This window comes from Bufo bufo, chromosome 3, assembly GCF_905171765.1.
Source record: "Bufo bufo chromosome 3, aBufBuf1.1, whole genome shotgun sequence".
In the NCBI taxonomy this organism is placed as follows: domain Eukaryota; kingdom Metazoa; phylum Chordata; class Amphibia; order Anura; family Bufonidae; genus Bufo; species Bufo bufo.
The window spans coordinates 282,819,567-282,843,024 of record NC_053391.1 but is presented as its reverse complement, the minus strand read 5'-3'; the positions used below and the strand labels follow the sequence as shown (position 1 = coordinate 282,843,024).

The 23,458-nt window shown below is 41.6% G+C and overlaps 1 protein-coding gene across 1 annotated transcript in view; it reads right to left on the bottom strand.

The window, feature by feature from the left end:
• Positions 1-23,458, bottom strand: part of LOC120995148 (mitogen-activated protein kinase 14-like) — a 386,582-nt gene that overhangs the window by 288,921 nt on the left and 74,203 nt on the right. Inside the window, 1 exon segment of the mRNA XM_040424160.1 lies at positions 12,816-12,945. Within this exon segment, the coding sequence (XP_040280094.1) occupies positions 12,816-12,945 (130 nt within the window).

Genomic DNA, 23,458 nt, shown 5'->3' with positions numbered 1-23,458 from the left:
GAGAGTTCAGAGAAGAGCTACTAAACTAGTTCATGGAATGCAGGATAAAACTTACCAGGAAAGATTAAAGGACCTTAACATGTATAGCTTGGAAGAAAGGCGAGACAGAGGGGATATGATAGAAACTTTTAAATACATAAAGGGAATCAACAAGGTAAAAGAGGAGAGAATATTTAAAAGAAGAAAAACTGCTACAAGAGGACATAGTTTTAAATTAGAGGGGCAAAGGTTTAAAAAGGAATATCAGGAAGTATTACTTTACTGAGAGAGTAGTGGATGCATGGAATAGCCTTCCTGCAGAAGTGGTAGCTGCAAATACAGTGAAGGAGTTTAAGCATGCATGGGATAGGCATGAGGCCATCCTTCATATAAGATAGGGCCAGGGGCTAGTCATAATATTCAGTATATTGGGCAGACTAGATGGGCCAAATGGTTCTTATCTGCCGACACATTCTATTTTTCTATATGTTTCTACGTTAGGCTACTTTCACACTCGTGTTTGGTACGGATCCGTCATGGATCTGCACAAACACTTCCGTTCAGATAACACAACCGCATGCATCCGTTTAAGACGGATCCGTTTTCGCTATGTTACAGATAATAAAAACGAATCCGTTCTGAACACCATTGAAAATCAATGGGGGACGGATCCGTTTTCTATTGTGCCATATTGTGTAAGTGAAAACTGATCCGTCCCCATTGACTTACATTGTGTGTCTGGACGGATCCGTTTGCCTCTGCATCGTCAGGCGGACACCCTCGTCAGCGTTTTGGTGTCTGCCTCCAGAGCGAAATGGAGGCGTAACGGAGGCAAACTGATGAATTCTGAACAGATCCTTATCCATTCAGAATGCATTAGGGCAAAACTGATCAGTTTTGGACCGCTTGTGAGAGCCCTGAACGGATCTCACAAATGGAAACCAAAACGCCAGTGTGAAAGTAGCCTTAAATATAATACAAACTGATCCATTCTGAACGGATGCATGCGGTTGTATTATCTGAACGGATGCGTTTGTGCAGATCCATGACGGATCCGCACCAAACGCGAGTGTGAAAGTAGCCTAACTCAGCACCAGTATTCTAGTAGTGTAATTTGTTACACCATACAGTTGCATCCATACATTTTAAACCTTTTGCTTATGGAGACCTGGTCATGTGATCTCAAGTCTGACCATCAGCCCAGAATGTGCTCTAATATGTACAAAGCAATGGTCAGTCTTTCTATATGAACTACAGGATGACATATTCACCTAACAAATCTCTTCTGGCAGCTTTCAGACCTCTCCCCTCCCCACGTTGTGTGTGTGTGTGTGTGTGTGTTATAAAATAGTATAATATGATTCATCAGACCTCTCCCCTCCCCACACTCCGTGTTCTGTGTGTGTGTGTGTATATGATATAAAATAGTATAATATGATTCATACTCCAGGTGAAAAAGGTATCAAAAATATTAAAATATTATATGATAATAAAAATGAAAGTAGTGGAAAATAAAAGATATATCAAATACAAATATTACAAAAATATAGTGTTTTACATTCTATATAATCAATGACATGTAATATTTGCATTTTTTTTATATCTGTTTTATTTTCCACTGGTTTCATTTTTATTATCATTATATCATTAAATATTTGTATACCTTTACATACATATACATATATATATATATATATTCTACGAATAAAGAGGCAGCACTTCCAGTAGTTCGGTGATAGGGTGACGACCCCAAACTTTATTCCAGCTACGTTTCTGCCTTCTCAATGAGGCCTTTGTCAAGCTCATTGAGAAGGCAGAAACGTAGCTGGAATAAAGTTTGGGGTCGTCACCCTATCACCGAACTACTGGAAGTGCTGCCTCTTTATTCGTAGAATATATATCCTGGAGGAGAAGCCAGCCTCTGTGAGGATTCTTTGCACCCAGGGCACTACATCTGACTGTGCTGCTGCAATATTTGTGGTATTATATATATATATATATATATATATTAAATTGGAAAAGAATTGTGATGGCACACTCGCATTTGGGTTAAATAAGGTGATGTTTTAATGCTATTTTAAAGTAAAATATTTGATTGAGGATGATATTTATTTAAATTACATAAAAATGATGAAAATAAAAATGATGAGATAAAAATATATATAATATATGTTACGATAGAGTGAGTACTCTTATTATTTGATATAAAGTCTATTGGACAAAGGTGTATATTCCAATGGGTATTGTTGAACGGGAAATAGGATTCCCTAGGATTGGAAATGATGTCCAAATGTTCAAAGAGTTCTTCAAAAAGGTCCTGGAATCAATAAGTATACAGTCCAAGAAGCCCAGTAGTATATGTTGACTGTCTTCAGTTAAGTAGTGGTGTTCTTGAAAGTTGTGCAGTATATCCGCATATAAAATCCAATAAATATAATATAAGACAAAGTGCCGTGCAAAAAATTGAATTGAAAAAAGTGCTCAATTGAGTAAAATACGTTGTGCACAACAAAGTTGATTTTTTAGCATACGAGTGTTCATAAAAATGTGTTCTTAAAAGCGTGAATTATATACCATATAGGTAGTCTTCATATATTATAACACTATAAGGTAGCTGCTGGTATGGATACAGCAATATTAGGTCCTGTGTTCACCGGGTTATCAAGTGTTAGTGTCCGCCTTTTAAAGAGAGAGCGACTCTCCTGGCAGTTTTCCAATTCACTTGAATTTAGATGTAAATTATCCCGATATTCTTGTTACATATAGCCGTTATTGTGGGCAAAGTATATATGCTGTATTATAGAGGAACAGTAAAAGATGTAATTTACTTTACCCCTCTTCAATCTGTTACGGTGTCTTCCGTTCTGCAAGGACCTGCGTGGCGTCCCACGTGATCACTTGCCTTACCATGTGATGCTGCACGTGATGGTGATGCAGCCTGACGTCACACGGTAGTAGGTTCCTGATTGGCCAATCTTTTTAGCTGTGGGAAATTTAAAAGAATATTGCGGTGGCGAGTATTTTCTTCCGATGATTTTTAGTTCAATATAGTTGATTTCCTTATGGTCCTCACTGCTTCCTCTGACCAGACGCGTTTCGGGACACTTTCTGGTCCCTTCCTCAGTGGTCAAGTAGTGATGAGTCCGGAGCTAGTGAGGGTTTATGTGCGGTCTTCTTTAAGGGGTGTTGCCCTAATTTTGTTGGGTTAATTATAAATCCTGGACTGGATTCTATCAGCAGCTAAGTGAATTTATGTCGGCATAGTTTATTTTTAGGATCTATTAAAATAATGTTCTATAGCTGTAATGTGTATAGGATATGTTTCTATATTGAGGGTCTCATCTATGCATTCATACAAGTCATTAAATTCTACTAAAACGCATTATGTATTGCTTGCGGTTTTTTTGTGCGGCTTCAGTGCGTTTTTTTTGTTGTTTTTTTCTAAAAAAAACAAAACAAAAAAAATTGTATTTATTATTTTGGGATTAAATCCTTTGTGTTATAGATATAGGTATGTTCCTGTGATGTTAGTCCATATCAATGAACTCTAACAAGCGTTTATAATGTGAAAATAATGTTTTATGTAGTATTTGCAGTGCTGTAGTTGACTGATAGGTGGTCATTGTCTTTGTTTTTTGTTCATTAGATTAATCTAGTTGTTCAGATTGTGTATGAATGAGTCATTAGAAAAAGGGGTTTCAATGTTAGTGTTCACACGGTCCCTGCGTTTATGGTGCGGTTTCTATGCGTTTTTTTTTTTTTTTTTTTTTTTTTTGAATTTTTGTGATTTTTTGTGATAACCAGGTGGTTTTGAGGTTGGGAATTATTTTTTCTTTCTTATTCTTGGTCTATCTATTTGTCCTTCCATTAATAATTGACATTATATAGATTTTTCACTCAGGATTTTTCTTGGTTCCATAGATTTTTTGGTCCCATAGGTTTTATAGTCTTGTCCGTTATAGATGGGATATATTTTTATCTTATCTGTTTCATCGATGCATCCTCAGAGGTCTTTCTATTTGGCTAGAACGTTGTGTATAGTTAGTGGTTTCTTGTGTGATTTCAGTATGGGGTTTTTTGGGGAATTGATTTCGTCTGTTGTTGGGTGGGATATTGGAGATGGGAAGTGTGTATGGGAGAGGGGCCTCAATAGGAGAGGAGATAGAGGTGCTGGTAAAGCAGCCGGACCTCTATTTCTCTTTCCCAAAGAGGCACATCCCCATTTATAAAAATCCAAAAATTTCCAGTTCGGCGTTTAGACCTGCGAGCATTAAGGTGTCAAATTCGGAAATTCTCTTGGATTCGTTTCGTGACATATTGTTTATATGGTTTCCTCCTCTCCAGGATTTGTTGATTTTTTCAAAGGTTGTGAATTTAAGGGATGATGGGTCACTATTGTGGTGAGTTTTGTAGTGTTTGGATAGTGTATGTTGTTTATATCCTTTTTTGATGTTTGCTATGTGTTCCGATATTCTTTTTTTCAGTTGTCTTTTTGTTCTTCCGATGTATTGTTTGTGACATGGGCATTCCAGTACGTATATGACGTCAGTTGTGTTACATGTTAGGCATTCTTCTATTTGTACTTTAAATGAATTCTGTGTGGAGCAGACTTGTGTGTTTTTTTTTTAGGGAAATTTGTCACTCTGCAGTTACTACATCGTCCACACCGAAAGAAGACCTTTAGGGAAAGCCAGTTATTTTGTGTGTTTTTTGTTTTATTGTAGGAGCTATTTTTAATCCTAAATTGGGGGCTTTCGTATAGACTATAGATGGTGTGGTGTTTAGTAAGGGGCCTATGATTTTGTCTCTGAGCAAGTGATGCCAATGTCTATTGATGATTTTGGCAATGGTTTTGTGTTGGGCATTGTAGGGTAGGATCAGTCTAGCTTCTTCCTTTTGTTGTATGTTTATCTCTTCTTTTTCTCTGAAAAATTCTTGTCTATCCATTTTCTTAACTTTATCTAATGCGTTGTCTAAATTTGTCTGGGTATTTTTTGTTTGCGAATTTCTCTTTCATTTGGGTGGCTTCTTCTTCGAATTTAGTATTAATGGTACAATTTCTTTTTAATCTTCTAAAGATGTTGGTTAGCCATTGTGGGAGATGGAAACTGGAGAAAAGGATGTGGTTGTTTTTCATTAGCGGTTTTTGGTATGTACTACATATTAGTTTTGTATTTTCTACTTGAATGCATAAGTCGAGAAATTCTAACTGGGTTTTTGTTATGTTGGATGTGAATCTTAGATTTAAATTGTTGACATGGATTTCATTTAAAAATGACTGTAGGGAGCGGTCTGTGTCTTGCCATATAAAAATCACGTCATCTATATATCTTCTCCAGAGCACCAGACTCCCCCCCGAGTCTAGGGCCAACCACCTCCCGCTCCCATTCAGACATGAAGATGTTGGCTTAGCTCGGGGCAAATCTGGTGCCCATTGCCGTGCCGACTTGTTGTTGATAATATTCAGAGTTGAAAATGAAATAGTTATGTGTTAATATGAAGTGAACACCGGATGTGATAAAATCTATTTGATCTGCCTTGTATGGTGAATAGTCTGTTAGATGTTTTTTGAGTGCTGTTATGCCTTGTTTATGGTCAATTACTGTGTATAGGGAATTGACGTCGAGAGTACCGAGTGTCCAATTTTCATTGTATTCTATTGCTTCCAATGTGGTGATAATGGCCGTGGTATCTTTTATGTAGGAGGGAATAATTTTCACTTATGGTTGTAGCATTTTATCAATGTATTCCGATAGATGTGATGTTATTGACCCTATACCTGAGATGATGGGTCTTCCAGGGGGAGCTATTGGGTTTTTGTGTAGTTTAGGTATGCAGTAAAATGCTGGTAATCTTTTTTTGGGTGGATATGATGAATTTGTGTTCTCGTTCTAAAAGTATGTCTTCGTTTAGGCCTATGTTGCAATATTCTATCAGTTTTTTTTGGTATTCTTCTGTGGGATCGTGTTTTAATTTTTGATATGTTGAACGATCTGTGAGTTGACGTGTGCACTCTTCATTATAGCTAACGGAGTGTAATATGACTATGGCCCCTCCTTTGTCTGCTGGTCGGATAGTGATCTCTTCCATTGCTTGAAGTTGTTTCATTGATTCCCTTTCGTTTTTTGTTAGATTATTGAAGGTTGAATGTGTTTAGTTTCCTGATATCTTGCTCTACACTTTTACGAAATGTTGTGATTTCATGGCTTATTTCTTGTCTGGGAAAATGTTTTGATTTATTTTTCAGGGCGGTGTGTAAAAATTCACTACTTTCTGGTGTCTGTGGAGTAAATGTGTTTTTTAAATGGTATTTCTTTAGGCATAATTTTCTGATATATTTTTCTATACCTATATAGGTTGCGAATTTATTTAGATTTGTTGTTGGTGCAAAATTAAGTCCCTTATTTAGTAGGTTTTTCTGGTCTGATGTTAAGTTTATGTGACTCAGATTGACAATTATGTCCTCTTGTTCTATCTGTTGTGATGTCTGTTTGAGTAGTGTTCCTCTTCTTCCTCTTCGTATCTTTCTCTTCGAAAAAATTAGCATATTGTGATAAAGTTCATTATTTTCTGTAATGTACTGATAAACATTAGACTTTCATATATTTTAGATTCATTACACACAACTGAAGTAGTTCAAGCCTTTTCTTGTTTTAATATTGATGATTTTGGCATACAGCTCATGAAAACCCAAAATTCCCATCTCAAAAAATTTGCATATCATGAAAAGGTTCTCTAAACGAGCTATTAACCTAATCATCTGAATCAACTAATTAACTCTAAACACCTGCAAAAGATTCCTGAGGCTCTTAAAAACTCCCAGCCTGGTTCATTACTCAAAACCGCAATCATGGGTAAGACTGCCAACCTGACTGCTGTCCAGAAGGCCATCATTGACACCCTCAAGCAAGAGGGTAAGACACAGAAAGAAATTTCTGAACGAATAGGCTGTTCCCAGAGTGCTGTATCAAGGCACCTCAGTGGGAAGTCTGTGGGAAGGGAAAAGTGTGGCAGAAAACGCTGCACAACGAGAAGAGGTGACCGGACCCTGAGGAAAATTGTGGAGAAGGACCGATTCCAGACCTTGGGGGACCTGCGGAAGCAGTGGACTGAGTCTGGAGTAGAAACATCCAGAGCCACCGTGTACAGGCGTGTGCAGGAAATGGGCTACAGGTGCCGCATTCCCCAGGTCAAGCCACTTTTGAACCAGAAACAGCGGCAGAAGCGCCTGACCTGGGCTACAGAGAAGCAGCACTGGACTGTTGCTCAGTGGTCCAAAGTACTTTTTTCGGATGAAAGCAAATTTTGCATGTCATTCGGAAATCAAGGTGCCAAAGTCTGGAGGAAGACTGGGGAGAGGGAAATGCCAAAATGCCAGTGTCAAGTACCCACAGTCAGTGATGGTCTGGGGTGCCATGTCAGCTGCTGGTGTTGGTCCACTGTGTTTTATCAAGGGCAGGGTCAATGCAGCTAGCTATCAGGAGATTTTGGAGCACTTCATGCTTCCATCTGCTGAAAAGCTTTATGGAGATGAAGATTTCATTTTTCAGCACGACCTGGCACCTGCTCACAGTGCCAAAACCACTGGTAAATGGTTTACTGACCATGGTATTACTGTGCTCAATTGGCCTGCCAACTCTCCTGACCTGAACTACATAGAGAATCTGTGGGATATTGGGAAGAGAAAGTTGAGAGACGCAAGACCCAACACTCTGGATGAGCTTAAGGCCGCTATCGAAGCATCCTGGGCCTCCATAACACCTCAGCAGTGCCACAGGCTGATTGCCTCCATGCCACGCCGCATTCATTTCTGCAAAAGGATTCCCGACCAAGTATTGAGTGCATAACTGAACTTAATTATTTCAAGGTTGACTTTTTTTGTATTAAAAACACTTTTATTTTATTGGTCGGATGAAATATGCTAATTTTTTGGAGATAGGAATTTTGGGTTTTCATGAGCAGTATGGCAAAATCATCAATATTAAAAACAAGAAAAGGCTTGAACTACTTCAGTTGTGTGTAACGAATCTAAAATATATGAAAGTCTAATGTTTATCAGTACATTACAGAAAATAATGAACTTTATCACATTATGCTAATTTTTTTGAGAAGAACCTGTATATACACACACACACACACACACACACACACACACACACACATATATATACACACACTTAAATATACACACTATATATACACTCGTGGCCAAAAGTTTTGAGAATGACACAAATATTAGTTTTCACAAAGTTTGCTGCCAAACTGCTTTTAGATCTTTGTTTCAGTTGTTTCTGTGATGTAGTGAAATATAATTACACGCACTTCATACGTTTCAAAGGCTTTTAATCGAGAATTACATGACATTTATGCAAAGAGTCAGTATTTGCAGTGTTGGCCCTTCTTTTTCAGGACTTCTGCAATTCGGCATGCTCTCAATCAACTTCTGGGCCAATTCCTGACTGATAGCAACCCATTCTTTCATAATCACTTCTTGGAGTTTGTCAGAATTAGTGGGTTTTTGTTTGTCCACCCCGCCTCTTGAGGATTGACCACAAGTTCTCAATGGGATTAAGATCTGGGGAGTTTCCAGGCCATGGACCCAAAATGTCAACGTTTTGGTCCCCGAGCCACTTAGTTATCACTTTTGCCTTACGGCACGGTGCTCCATCATGCTGGAAAATGCATTGTTCTTCACCAAACTGTTGTTTGAAGAAGTTGCTGTTGGAGGGTGTTTTGGTACCATTCTTTATTCATGGCTGTGTTTTTGGGCAAAATTGTGAGTGAGCCCACTCCCTTGGATGAGAAGCAACCCCACACATGCTCACCTTTTCTTCTCCGGACAAGCCTTTTTCTGATGCCCCAAACAATCGGAAAGAGGCTTCATCGGAGAATATGACTTTGCCCCAGTCCTCAGCAGTCCATTCACCAAACTTTCTGCAGAAGATCAATCTGTCCCTGATGTTTTTTTTGGAGAGATGTGGCTTCTTTGCTGCCCTTCTTGACACCAGGCCATCTTCCAAAAGTCTTCGCCTCACTGTGCGTGCAGATGCGCTCACACCTGCCTGCTGCCATTCCTGAGCAAGCTCTGCACTTGTGGCACTCCGATCCCGCAGCTGAATCCTCTTTAGGAGACGATCCTGGCGCTTGCTGGACTTTCTTGGACGCCCTGAAGCCTTAACAAGAATTGAACCTCTTTCCTTGAAGTTCTTGATGATCCTATAAATTGTTGATTGAGGTGCAATCTTAGTAGCCACAATATCCTTGCCTGTGAAGCCATTTTTATGCAACGCAATGATGGCTGCACGCGTTTCTTTGCAGGTCACCATGGTTAACAATGGAAGAACAATGATTTCAAGCATCACCCTCCTTTTAACATGTCAAGTCTGCCATTTTAACCCAATCAGCCTGACATAATTATCTCCAGCCTTGTGCTCGTCAACATTCTCACCTGAGTTAACAAGACGATTACTGAAATGATCTCAGCAGGTCCTTTAATGACAGCAATGAAATGCAGTGGAAAGGTTTTTTTGGGATTAAGTTAATTTTCATGGCAAAGAAGGACTATGCAATTCATCTGATCACTCTTCATAACATTCTGGAGTATATGCAAATTGCTATTATAAAAATTTAAGCAGCAACTTTTCCAATTTCCAATATTTATGTAATTCTCAAAACTTTTGGCCACGACTGTGTATATATATATACACACACACACATTTATTTTTTATTTAAACAAAAAACAGGAGGCAGCACAGATTTACTATGAAACAGCCGGGTGCATGCTCTGAGGGCTAAAGCTTACCCAATAATCACATGTAAAAAAAAAAAAAAAGGGAGCAGCACTCCAGTATAGGCTAAAACAAAATCCAAAAGATTTATTCACCCAGTGTGGCGAAGTTTCGGCTCTAAAATTGAGCCTTTCTCAAGCTTGAGAAAGGCTCGATTGTAGAGCCGAAACGTCGCCACACTATGGGTGAATAAATCTTTTGGATTTTGTTTTAGCCTATACTGGAGTGCTGCTCTTTTTTTTACACACACACACACACACACACATACATATATATATATATATATATATATATATATATATATACACTGCTCAAAAAAATAAAGGGAACAACACAATGTAACTCCAAGTCAATCACACTTCTGTGAAATCAAACTGTCCACTTAGGAAGCAACACTGAGTGACAATCAATTTCACATGCTGTTGTGCAAATGGAATAGACAACAGGTGGAAATTATAGACAATTAGCAAGACACCCCCAATAAAGGAGTGGTTCTGCAGGTGGTAACCACAGACCACTTCTCAGTTCCTATGCTTCCTGGCTGATGTTTTGGTCACTTTTGAATGCTGACGGTGCTTTCACTCTAGTGGTAGCATGAGACAGAGTCTACAACCCACACAAGTGGCTCAGGTAGTGCAGCTTATCCAGGATGGCACATCAATGCGAGCTGTGGCAAGAAGGTTCGCTGTGTCTGTCAGCGTAGTGTCCAGAGCATGGAGACGCTACCAGGTGACAGGCCAGTACATCAGGAGACGTGGAGGAGGCCGTAGGAGGGCAACAACCCAGCAGCAGGACCGCTACCTCCGCCTTTGTGCATAGAGGAACAGGAGGAGCACTGCCAGAGCCCTGCAAAATGACCTCCAGCAGGCCACAAATGTGAATGTGTCTGCTCAAACGGTCAGAAACAGACTCCATGAGGATGATATGAGGGCCCGACGTCCACAGGTGGGGGTTGTGCTTACAGCCCAACACCGTGCAGGACGTTTGGCATTTGCCAGAGAACACCAAGATTGGCAAATTCGCCATTGGTGCCCTGTGCTCTTCACAGATGAAAGCAGGTTCACACTGAGCACGTGACAGATGTGACAGAGCCTGGAGACGCCGTGGATAATGTTCTGCTGCCTGCAACATCCTCCAGCATGACCGGTTTGGCATTGGGTCAGTAATGGTGTGGGATGGCATTTCTTTGGAGGGCCGCACAGCCCTCCATGTGCTCGCCAGAGGTAGCCTGACTGCCATTAGGTACCGAGATGAGATCCTCAGACCCCTTGTGAGACCATATGCTGGTGCGGTTGGCCCTGGGTTCCTCCTAATGAAAGACAATGCTAGACCTCATGTGGCTGGAGTGTGTCAGCAGTTCCTGCAAGACGAAGGCATTGATGCTATGGACTGGCCCGCCCGTTCCCCAGACCTGAAACCAATTGAGCACATCTGGGACATCATGTCTCGCTCTATCCACCAACGTCACGTTACACCACAGACTGTCCAGGAGTTGGCAGATGCTTTAGTCCAGGTCTGTGAGGAGATCCCTCAGGAGACCGTCCGCCACCTCATCAGGAGCATGCACAGGTGTTGTAGGGAGGTCATACAGGCACGTGGAGGCCACACACACTACTGAGCCTCATTTGGACTTGTTTTAAGGACATTACATCAAAGTTGGATCAGCCTGTAGTGTGTTTTTCCACTTTAATTTTGAGTGTGACTCCAAATCCAGACCTCCATGGGTTATAAAAATTTGATTTCCATATTTTTTTTTTGTGTGATTTTGATGTCAGCACATTCAACTATGTAAAGAACAAAGTATTTCAGAATAATATTTAATTAATTCAGATCTAGGATGTGTTATTTTTGTGTTCCCTTTATTTTTTTGAGCAGTGTATATATATATATATATATATATATATATATATATATATATAACAAAGGCTCCAATGAGAGAGCTGAAACGTTGCTGCTAGATGGTTGAATAAACCATCCACTTTTTCTACCACTAATTTGGAGTGCTACCTTTTTTTCTTTTATATATATATATATATATATATATATATATATATAAATAAATATAAATATAAATATATAATGACATGCAGCTTCACACTGATCTGTAATAGCTGACCAGGGGGACAGAAGACAGGCTCAAGCTGCATCACCTAGGATTGCATGGAGACCCTGCAGTGTGAGGGGACAGCAGTTCGGTTTCACTGTTCTGTTATGGCTGCCCTTTACACAGGACTCCGCAGTGCACTGTGATGAGACTTAGTCTCCCCTGTCTCTGCAAAGCCAAGCATGATGTAGTAATGTAAGATTTATTAGGAAAACCATATCTGAGAGGAAGAAGGAATCAATATGGCAGATAACCCACAAATTGCACATCAAACAAAATAGGTACACAAGGTATACACAAGAGTCTCTACCTTTTTCTTTAATAGTAGCCTATCCTGCACTATATAAACAAAACAAATAAACCTGGAGTGCATTTTTTAAAATACCAAACATTACTTCTCTATCATGTATACACCAGATGAACACATTTGTTTGTAGGAACGGCGATAGTCTCATAGTTTGTTGCAGCAGTTATTTTTTTTACTTATTTTATTTATTTACTATTAATCTAAAACACCACTGTTGCTATCCACCCTAATTTTGCAACCTCACCATTGCTGCGTTACCGCAACAGTACCACTATTGCTGCCTAAAATGAGAAAAAACAACTATATGTCACGTCCCACGTGACAATTCGCTGCGACTCCCATGCAAAATGTAGCAAGGTAATTTGTGCCTTTGCAATGGGCTGTATGGTTGTACTGGTATCTCTGTAAAATGGTACATGAATTAGGGGTGGATAGTGTGTCACGCGGGACTTGACATAGAATTATTTCTTTTTTTTTTACTATTTCTTTTACCAATATTCCAGCACATTTTAAATAGGAAGGGGTGATCATGTCTTTCTTTGCCCTCTAAACTTAGCAAACCACTATACAGAACAAATTTTGAATAATACATCCATAGAGTAATTATGATCAATAAAATATGGAAAAAAACGCTCACATTTTCATGCTTCATATGCTTTAGTAGACGAAGTTCTCTGTAGGTACGCTTGGCATGTATGATAGACTGAAAAGGCCGGGAGAGTTTTTTAACTGCAACACGCTGTTCTGTATTGGTGTCATAGGCAGAACTGTGTGGTGAAAAAAGAAAAATAGATTAAATAAATATGATAAAATTTGTTAGCAGCACAGAAAAAATAAATAAATAAATCATTCAATCTTTGAAATAAGCAATTTAAAAAAAAACACCATAAGACAGAAAAAGTCAGCATTTTTCATTTGGGTTGTGGACATCATTTTTTGCCCACCATTTTGTGTATGACATAAGACAGAAGAGGTTAACTGTATTGAGCTTTTCAAGTATTTTGTATTAATGGGGTCATCTTGAAATTATCCCCAATTCAGGGGCTCAATTATCCCTGTCTTTATAGAGTGGCAGGTAGCCGAGTAAAGCACTCAGCTAGCTCCAGCAGTCCCAGAGAGAATAAATGGGGCAGTAGGGCGCATGTTCAAACTGTCATTCCGTCGGGAAGAGGGTAGTGGAAATGGCATACCCCTTAAATTTTTTTTCTATTTTAATAGGGGGGACAACAGTTTTTTCAGTCTGGAAAGTCAACTTGTGATCAGCTCAGTTGAAAAGCTGCCTAGTTAGAACCACAATCCTCATTTAAAAACTTAGATTGTCAGCTCTCAAACAAAACTAGTCTCACATGTGTAGTTGCTACACAGCCCGAGATATTAAACCCTTAGTGACCACCCATACTCCTTTTTACATTGTTTACTAAGGGGCCTTAGGCTGGGATACTGTGGCCCAGTCTAAGCGCTGCACAGGTCTCCAGTGCAGCGGAGAGTAGGGGCTCAGCTCTAACATGAGAGACACACTCCTGTTCTAGCAGCCTGGACCCGCAGGAGCATCGATCCAGGATGTTTAACCCATAACATGCAGAGGGTTAGAGAGGGACCTCAACTGTAATGATTTGTACAGACGTAATGCAGTCAGTAAAAATGGATTACAAATTATGTCAGGCAGAGACGCACAGCACTATAAATCACGATAATGCTGTGCAGTCAAGTCTAAAGTCGTGTTTCATGCAAGAATGTCCGCTTACTGCTGCCCTCAGACCCTGAGGAAGAAGGTGGACCGCCTCTTAAACCCGTTGCCCTCTGCTTGTCCATTTTAAATGTTTTGTTTTAATGATTTATGTGCAAGGAATTGTTGTTTTCACTCATCAATACTGGGTTGCAGCAATGGTACCCAGCTTGGTTGGTAGCAGCGTTCACTCCATTTGACTGTACACATTTCTCAGAGTTGTGCTGGAGGAAATATTTTCATACAAATAGAACAAATGGAAACTAAGATATAAGCAACATTTTGATGGTGTCACACACAGCTTTTTGTGGCAGTTTTTGAAGCACTTTTGTGAGCCAAAGCCAAAAGCGAATCCAGAAGGAAGTAGTAGTATCATAGTTTATGACTTTATAAGGCTGAAAAAAAAAAACATTTGTCCATCCAGTTCGGCCTGTTATCCTGCAAGTCGATCCAGAGGAAGGCAAAAAATAAAAAAAATGAGGTAGAAGCCAATTTTCCCCACTTTAGGGGGGGGGGGGGGGGGGGAGAATTCCTTCCCGACTCCAATCAGGCAATCAGAATAACTCCCTGGATCAACAACCCATCTCTAGTAGCTGTAGCCTATAATATTATTAGACTCCAGAAATACATCCAGGCCCCTCTTGTACTCTTTTAGTGAACTCACTATCACCACCTCCTCATGCAGAGAGTTCCATAGTCTCACTGCTCTTACTGTAAAGAATCCTTTTCTATGTTTGTGTACAAACATTCTTTCCTCCAGACGCAGAGGATGTCTCCTTGTCACAGTCCTGAGGATAAATATGCTGCGCTTTTTGTTCCGGTCAAAAATCCTGAACACAACATTGAAAGGCATTAATCCGGATCCAGCCTTAAAGTGGTTATCCGAGTTAATAAAAAAAACTCTTAAAACCCATCTGGATATACATATAATTTGGTTAAGCTAGATTTCATCAAGTTAAAACCCCTATGTACACCTTTTCATGGTTCTGTCATTGCTTTGTTTACATGCTGAAGTACATGCTGAGGGGGCGTATAACAACAAAGCCTGAGCTCTGCCTCATGAATATTTGTGGGCGTGAACAACCTTCCCCTCACCCTGCTCTGCACATCCTAACTTTGCATAAACCAGTCACATGATCATCTCCTAGCTCACACAGACAGATCATCCTGTGACATTGCAGAAACACAGGCTCTATGTATCTAAGCTCTTCGGCAGCTCTGTGTATCTAAGCTCTTCGGCAGCTCTGTGTATCTAAGCTCTATGGCAGCTCTGTGTATCTAAGCTCTATGGCAGCTCTGTGTATCTAAGCTCTATGGCAGCTCTGTGTATCTAAGCTCTATGGCAGCTCTGTGTATCTAAGCTCTATGGCAGCTCTGTGTATCTAAGCTCTATGGCAGCTCTGTGTATCTAAGCTCTATGGCAGCTCTGTGTATCTAAGCTCTATGGCAACTCTGTGTATCTAAGCTCTATGGCAACTCTGTGTATCTAAGCTCTATGGCAGCTCTGTGTATCTAAGCTCTGAGGCAGCTCTGTGTATCTAAGCTCTGAGGCAGCTCTGTGTATCTAAGCTCTGAGGCAGCTCTGTGTATCTAAGCTCTGAGGCAGCTCTGTGTATCTAAGCTCTGAGGCAGCTCTGTGTATCTAAGCTCTGAGGCAGCTCTGTGTATCTAAGCTCTGAGGCAGCTCTGTGTATCTAAGCTCTGAGGCAGCTCTGTGTATCTAAGCTCTGAGGCAGCTCTGTGTATGTATCTAATATAGCTTAGATAGATATAGGGGTCATATATGACACCTATATCTATCTAAGCTATATTACAGCCATATCTATGTTGACTATATACTATGTAGTCACTGTCCCCCCTCCCCCCATACACAATGCAGTGTCCCCCACCCCTCTATACACACACAATATACACAATGCAGTGTCCCCCACCCCTCCATACACACACAATATACACAATGCAGTGTCCCCCACCCCTCCATACACACACAATATACACAATGCAGTGTCCCCCACCCCTCCATACACCCAATGCAGTGTCCCCCACCCCTCCATACACCCAATGCAGTGTCCCCCACCCCTCCATACACCCAATGCAGTGTCCCCCACCCCTCCATACACCCAATGCAGTGTCCCCCACCCCTCCATACACACAATGCAGTGTCCCCCACCCCTCCATACACACAATGCAGTGTCCCCCACCCCTCCATATACACAATGCAGTCTCCCCCCACCTTCCTCTCCCCGGGAAACCTAAGAGCCCAGGCAGAAGCACATGTCTTTACTCTCCAGTGTAAACAGCAGGGAGGGCGGGTCTTTCATCTGATTGGCTGTCCTGACTTGCCTTCTCCCTTTTATTGGCTGAGCTGCTTGTCCTTCATTCCTGCTCCTGGATCACAGCAATACAGCGACTGGCAGCACCTGGGTAACCCTTTCCTTATCAGAGCTCTCCTGTACACTCTTTCAGTGCAACACAGGAGCTTCTGTTTTGCACAGTAATGACAGCCCTGCTGCTCTATTGATATGCTAATGAGATCGCGGCAGCCGGATACAGGAGAGGGGGGGCGGGCACCAAAGGCTCTGACGTCTCGTTTACAGAGCTGGGCCCCTCCCTCAAGCAGAGAGAAGCTTGTAAACGAGATGTCAGCACCAGAGAAGGGTTGATGACGTTGGGGGTCACATGACCCAAATCAGCAGTGTGGAAACAGCGCAAAATCAATAAAGTGAGTACATTAGAAATGTATCTTTAACGATGTATAAAGCAGCCCTAATACATATTTTTTTAAGTCGGATAACCCCTTTAAGCTAAACGTTGTTTCGGCGCATTACCGGATCAGAGGTTTAGCTTTTTCTGAATGGTTACCATGGCTGCCAGGACACTAAAGTCCTGTTTGCCATGGTAAAGTGTAGTGGGGAGCGGGGAAGCAGTATACTTACCGTCCGTGCGGCTCCCGGGGCGCTTCAGAGTGACGTCAGGACGCCCCACGCGCATGGATGACGTGTCGCATGGATCACGTCATCCATGCGCATGGGGCGCTCTGACGTCATTCTGGAGCGCCCCGGGAGCCGCACGGACGTTAAGTATACTGTTCCCCCGCTCCCCACTACTACTATGGCAGCCAAGACTTTAATAGCGTCCTGGGTGCCATAGTAACACTGAACGCATTTTGAAGACGGATCAGTCTTCAAATGCTTTCAGTTCACTTGCGGTGTTACGGATCCGGCGGGCACCTCCGGCAAATGGAGTACACGACGGATCCGGACAACGCAAGTGTGAAAGAGGCCTAAGGGTACTTTCACAGTTGCGGCAGAGAGATCCGGCAAGCAGTTCCGTCGCCGGAACTGCCTGCCGGATCAGGCAAAACGTATGCCAACTGATGGCATTAGTAAGACTGATCAGGATCCTTATCAGGATTAAAAATGCCTGATCAGTCTAAAAAATGCATTGAAATGCCGGATCAGTCTTTCCGGTGTCATCCGGCAAAACGGATCCGGCATTTATTTTTTTCACCTTTTCTTTCAGTCTGCGCATGCGCAGACCGGAAGGACGGATCCGGCATTCCGGTATTCTGATCCGGCACTAATACATTCCTATGGGAAAAAATGCCGGATCCGGAATTCAGGCAAGTCTTCAGTTTTTTTTCGCCAGAGATAAAACCGTAGCATGCTACGGTTTTATCTTTTGCCTGATCAGTCAAAACGACTGAACTGAAGACATCCTGATGCAAACTGAACGGATTACTCTTCATTCAGAATGCATGGGGATATGCCTGATCAGTTCTTTTCCGGTATAGAGCCCCTGTGACGCAAGTGTGAAAGTACCCTAAGAGAAGTACTTATCTTGACAAGGAATGACCAACTGAAGATGATTGCTGAACACCGATTCCTTTGGTGCAGAATATATTGCGAGACAGATGCTTTGATCCAAGATCCACTGGAGGCCCTGTGTTACATTAACCAGAATAATTGTTCAAATTAGAGATATGCACAACCAAATACTTGGGTCACTTGGAAAATACAATAGTTTTATTAAACATCCGATAACATAAGAATATAAAAGAAATATACTAAAACACATATACGTAAAAACCTATTGGCTCTCGCCACAGGGCAATAAAACAAGGAGATGAGTATTATAAAATCACCAAGCAGTAATGTGCAATGACAAAACAATGGTCACATATAAATATATGGGATAAAACTGTGGACTCCAATCTATAAATGACGAATCAAGATTGAATCCGATACATTATCTCTCTTCAGGAATAATACAACAAGTTGGTTGTGTGCTATGCGTCCTAACACTGACGTCACTCAGTGTTTTCCCCAAGATTTCATAAAGTGGGGATATTAGATATATTGTTACTCGTCCACTTTTGTAACCAAACTGCGGATAGAGTTGCACGCTGTGTGGCGTCCCTTCTGTATTCAGCGTGACTGTGGTTCTTTTGTGCAGTAAGTCTCGTGAGTTATCGCAGGATTTTGGAGTGTCCACCCAGTTGAACTTGCCGGCTTTCAATCCTGGGGTCTGTTGATCGGTAGACAGTTGTTCCTTGTACTTAATCAAGCTTGTAAGCACGATTTTGTGGGTAAAGTTCTGTATGTTGTTTCAGTTGCGCAAATCTGTAGTTGTTTCTTCAGAAAATACTTGGGCATTTCATAGATACTTCATTAAAACCAAAACGCGTATATATAAGTGTATATAATTTCTCACTCCTTCAGTGGTAACTTGACTATGAATAAATGTGCCCTTATATACCATCTAATTGGGGTCGAAGTCATCTTAACCACCTCAGGACCGCCGTATGCAGGATTGCGTCCGGCGGCGGCCCTGTTATTCCTCCTGGACGCGCCGATGCGTCCTCTCGCGAGACGCGAGATTTCGAGCATAGCCGGCCCGCACATGCGCAGTTCGGGCAGGGAATCGGCGCAGAAGTTCGTCACCAGCCTGCCAGCCAATGATCATCGCTGGCAGGCTGGTGACTTTTGAAAAATCAAATCAGAAGCCATATAACACACTATATTTATAAATATAGGTGTGTTAAATGGCTTCTGTGCTCTCTGTTGGGTCCTTTTCGTCGGTTGGTCCCAGCAGAGAGCACACATCACTGAGTACACCAAACACTTCACACTTAGCCCCATTAACCCCTTGATCAGCCCTGTCAATCACTAGTGAAAAAGAAAAAAAAAGTGATCAGTGTAAACTGTCACTTTTTTTTTTTCACCAGTATTGACTATTCGGTTTAGGTTAGTTTAGGCCCCTTTGGCAGGTAGTTGGCGTCGGTTAGCGCCCAGCCCACCGCACCGCAGTCACTGATTCGCTGATTAGCGTATCGCTAATCAGCATTGGTACTTTTATAGTATCTGTAAGTGATCAGAACTGATCACAGTCAGATCTATAATAGTATTAGTGTCACCTTAGCTCGCCCTCCACCCAAAACGCCAGGCCTGATCAGTCACCCACACATGCGTTCACCCACGCCCGCCCCGCAGTGACAAAAAATTTTATTATTTTTTTAACACTGCACAATCACTTCACAAGCACTGCGGCGATAAAAAAATCAGTTTTGATATTTTTTATCAATCGCAGCGGCTTCCTGTACTTTGCTAGCCTCCCATTTGTAAGACAGGCTTGCTTTTTTTCTTGGGTAGTCTCAGGGAATACCCCTTAAATTTAGTTGACCAAATGGCAAGTAAAGGGTATTCTTCTGAAGAGGCCTACAGGATTCTGACCCAGTCGGATGAGGAATGGGAACCCTCATCTGACGAATCCAGCGGGTCAGAATACGAACCTGTAGAAAGCAGTGGCAGTCTGACCCAAAGTTCGGACGATGAGGTTGAGGTCCCGGATACCACCAGGCGTACCCAGCCCTGTGTTGCTAGACCACAGGTTGCGCAGGATCCGCTTCAAGGGCAGCATGCCCATGTTCTCTGCTGCCATGTCCAGGACACTATTTGAGACCATCCTGCGTTTCCTGCACTTTAGTGACAACAGCACCTCTCGTCCCAGAGGCCACCAAGCTTTTGACCGGCTCCACAAAATTCGGCCCCTCATAGACCACTTAAACACCAAATTTGCAGATTTGTATACCCCTGATTAAAACATCTGCATAGACGAGTCCCTTATACATTTTACCGGGCGCCTTGGCTTCAAACAATACATCCCAAGCAAGCGCGCCCGGTATGGGGTCAAATTGTATAAGCTCTGTGAAAGGGCCACAGGCTATACCCACAAATTTCGAGTCTATGAGGGTAAAGATCAGACCCTGGAGCCGGTCGGTTGTCCTGACTACCTGGGGAGCAGTGGGAAGACAGTCTGGGACTTGGTGTCACTCTTATTTGGCAAGGGGTACCATCTTTATGTGGACAATTTCTACACAAGTGTGCCCCTCTTCAGGCATTTGTTTTTAGAACAGATTGGCTGCTGTGGCACCGCGCGACCTAGTCGCCGGGGCTTCCCCCAACGGCTCGTTACCACCCGTCTTGCAAGGGGGGAGAGGGCTACCTTGTGTAACGAAGAACTGCTCATGGTGAAATGGAGAGACAAGCGTGACGTTTACATGCTCTCCTCCATTCACGCAGACACAACAATCCAAATTGAACGAGCAACCAGTGTCATTGAAAAGCCCCTCTCTGTCCACGACTATAATTTTCTCATGGGAGGGGTGGACTTCAATGACCAGATGTTGGATCCTTATTTACTTTCCCGCAGGACCAGACACTGGTATAAAAAGGTGTCTGTATATTTAATTCAATTGGCTATGTACAATAGTTTTGTTCTCTACAGTAAGGCTGGGAGAACAGGATCCTTTCTCAAATTTCAGGAAGAGATAAAATGAAAACCTCCTGTATCCAGGAGGTTCCGTGGCCCAAACCACCAATGTAGTGAGCTGTCTACACGAGCGACATTTCCCCAATGTCGTTGCTGGTACCTCAAACCAACCTCCACCCCGAAAAAAATGTTGTGTCTGTACCAGGAGTGACACCCGCTATTTCTGTTCTGACTGCCCAATGCTTAGGGCAGTGTTTCCGGAAGTACCACAAACAGGTACACTATTAGCATAGGGATTGCATGACACAGGACAGGCACACAGGGCTCTTAGGGCCCTTTCACTCACAGCTGCTGCAAACCTCTCCTTTCACCTGGGACAAAGTGCTTAATGTACTTCGCCACATCTCTGGGCGATTTGCGCTTTGCACATTGTCCCATGGGGAAGGAGAGGTTTGTCCTATAAAAAGGTGAAAAAACAAAAACAAACAAAAAAAAAAATCACCGGTAAGCAAAAAAGTTAATGTTCTGTTCCAAAAGTTCAATAAAGTTTATAAAAGTTAATGTTCTGTTCAAATGTTATATAAATGTTAATAAATTTATTGCGTTGCAGGCCTGTTTTTTTTTTGGTTTTGTTTTTTTTACCTTCTAGGTGAACCAACCGATGAACCAGCTGCAGCACTAATGTGCATTCTGACAGAAGCATTGCGCTGCTATCAGATTACACAAAAGTCGGTGTATGCGGCGCTGCAAGACGAGATTTCTCCTCTGCAGTAAAAAAGATACGTTTGCCGAGGCTTATGAGCTGAGGGGCGGTGTTCATATGCTTTGGCAAACACTTTGTATATTAAAAAAAATATATAAAAATCCCGGCAATGATTTATTCATCCACATCTGAATAAATCTGGTTTGCCAGGGCATACAGGCTGAGTGGGTTTGGATGTTGAGCCTTTCCCCTCTTTTTTTTTGACAGAGATTTTTTCATCCACATTGATCGATGCGAATGAAGAAATCTGTGCCGTTCATTTTTTCTTTCAGCCCAGAGGCTGAACGGGAAAAAAAAATCTCATTACCCGTATGCTCAATATAAGGAGAATAGCAGAAACTCCTAATGCTGGCCATACATGTAATGATTGCGGAGACCCTCAAATGCCAGGGCAGTACAAACACCTCACAAATGACCCCATTTTGGAAAGAAGACACCCCAAGGTATTCGCTGAGGGGCATACTGAGTCCATGAAAGATTGAACTTTTTGTCACAAGTTAGCGGAAAGGGAGACTGAGAAAAAAAAAAAATATATATCAATTTCCGCTAACTTGTGCCAAAGAAATTAATAAATCATCTATGAACTCTCCATGCCCCTGATGGAATACCTTGGGGTGTCTTCTTTCCAAAATGGGGTCACATTTGGGGTATTTATACTGCCCTGGCATTTTAGGGGCCCTAAAGCGTGAGAAGAAGTCTGGAATCCAAATGTCTAAAAATGCCCTCCTAAAAGGAATTTGGGCACCTAGGCTGCAAAAAAGTGTCACACATGTGGTATCGCCGTACTCAGAAGTTGGGCAATGTGTCTTTTTACATATACCCATGCTGGGTGAGAGAAATATCTCTCTAAAATGACAACTTTGTATATTTCTCTCACCCAGCATGGGTATATGTAAAAATACACCCCAAAACACATTGCCCTACTTCTTCTGAGTACGGCGATACCACATGTGACACTTTTTCTAGGTGACCAAAGGGGCCCAAATTCTAAAGAGCACCTTTAGGATTTCACAGGGCATTTTTTAGGCATTTGGATTCCAGACTTCTCACGCTTTAGGTCCCCTAAAATGCCAGGGCAGTATAAATACCCCACAAGTGACCCCATTTTAGAAAGAAGACACCCCAAGGTATTTCGTGAGGGGTATGGTGAGTTCATGTAAATTTTTATTTTTTGTCACAAGTTAGTGGAATATGAGACTTTGTAAGAATATAAATAAATAAATAAATCTTTCCGCTAACTTGTGACAAAAAATAAAAAGTTCTATGAACTCACTATGCCCATCAGCGAATACCTTAGGGTGTCTACTTTGCGAAATGGGGACTTTGAGACATTTTCAAGTATAAAAGCACATTTTGCTGAATATCTGTTAGCAGCAATGAAAATATATGTATTAGAAACATGAGATCAAGGTTTTTGGTGTTTTTGAACACATATACACAAAAGACGCGTGTGGGCCCAAAAAACTCATTGAAAACGCATTAAAACCGCAATGTAGATTACATGCGTTTTTTTTGTTTTTTTTCTTGTGTTATAATGCCCCCAAACACGTTTCCAGTCTAATACGCTATAGGACTTTAAAATTATGCAGGATTGAATATGTATTTTTGAAATATGGTATTGTATGTGAAGCCAATGATGTCTTGAGCTGTTGGATATCATAATCCAGTTCCATATATTTAAGATGACTTCAACCCCAATTAGAGATGCTATATAAGGGCACATTTATTCATAGTCAAGTTACCACTGAAGGAGTGAGAAATTATATACACTCCGAAACGCGTTTGGTTTTAATGAAGTATTTATGAAGTGCCCAAGTATTTTCTGAAGAAACAACTACAGATTTGCGCAACTGAAACAACATACAGAACTTTACCCACAAAATCGTGCTTACAAGCTTGATTAAGTACAAGGAACAACTGTCCACCGATCAACAGACCCCAGGATTGAAAGCCGGCAAGTTCAACAGGGTGAACACTCAAAAATCCCGTGATAACTCACGAGACTTACTGCACAAAAGAA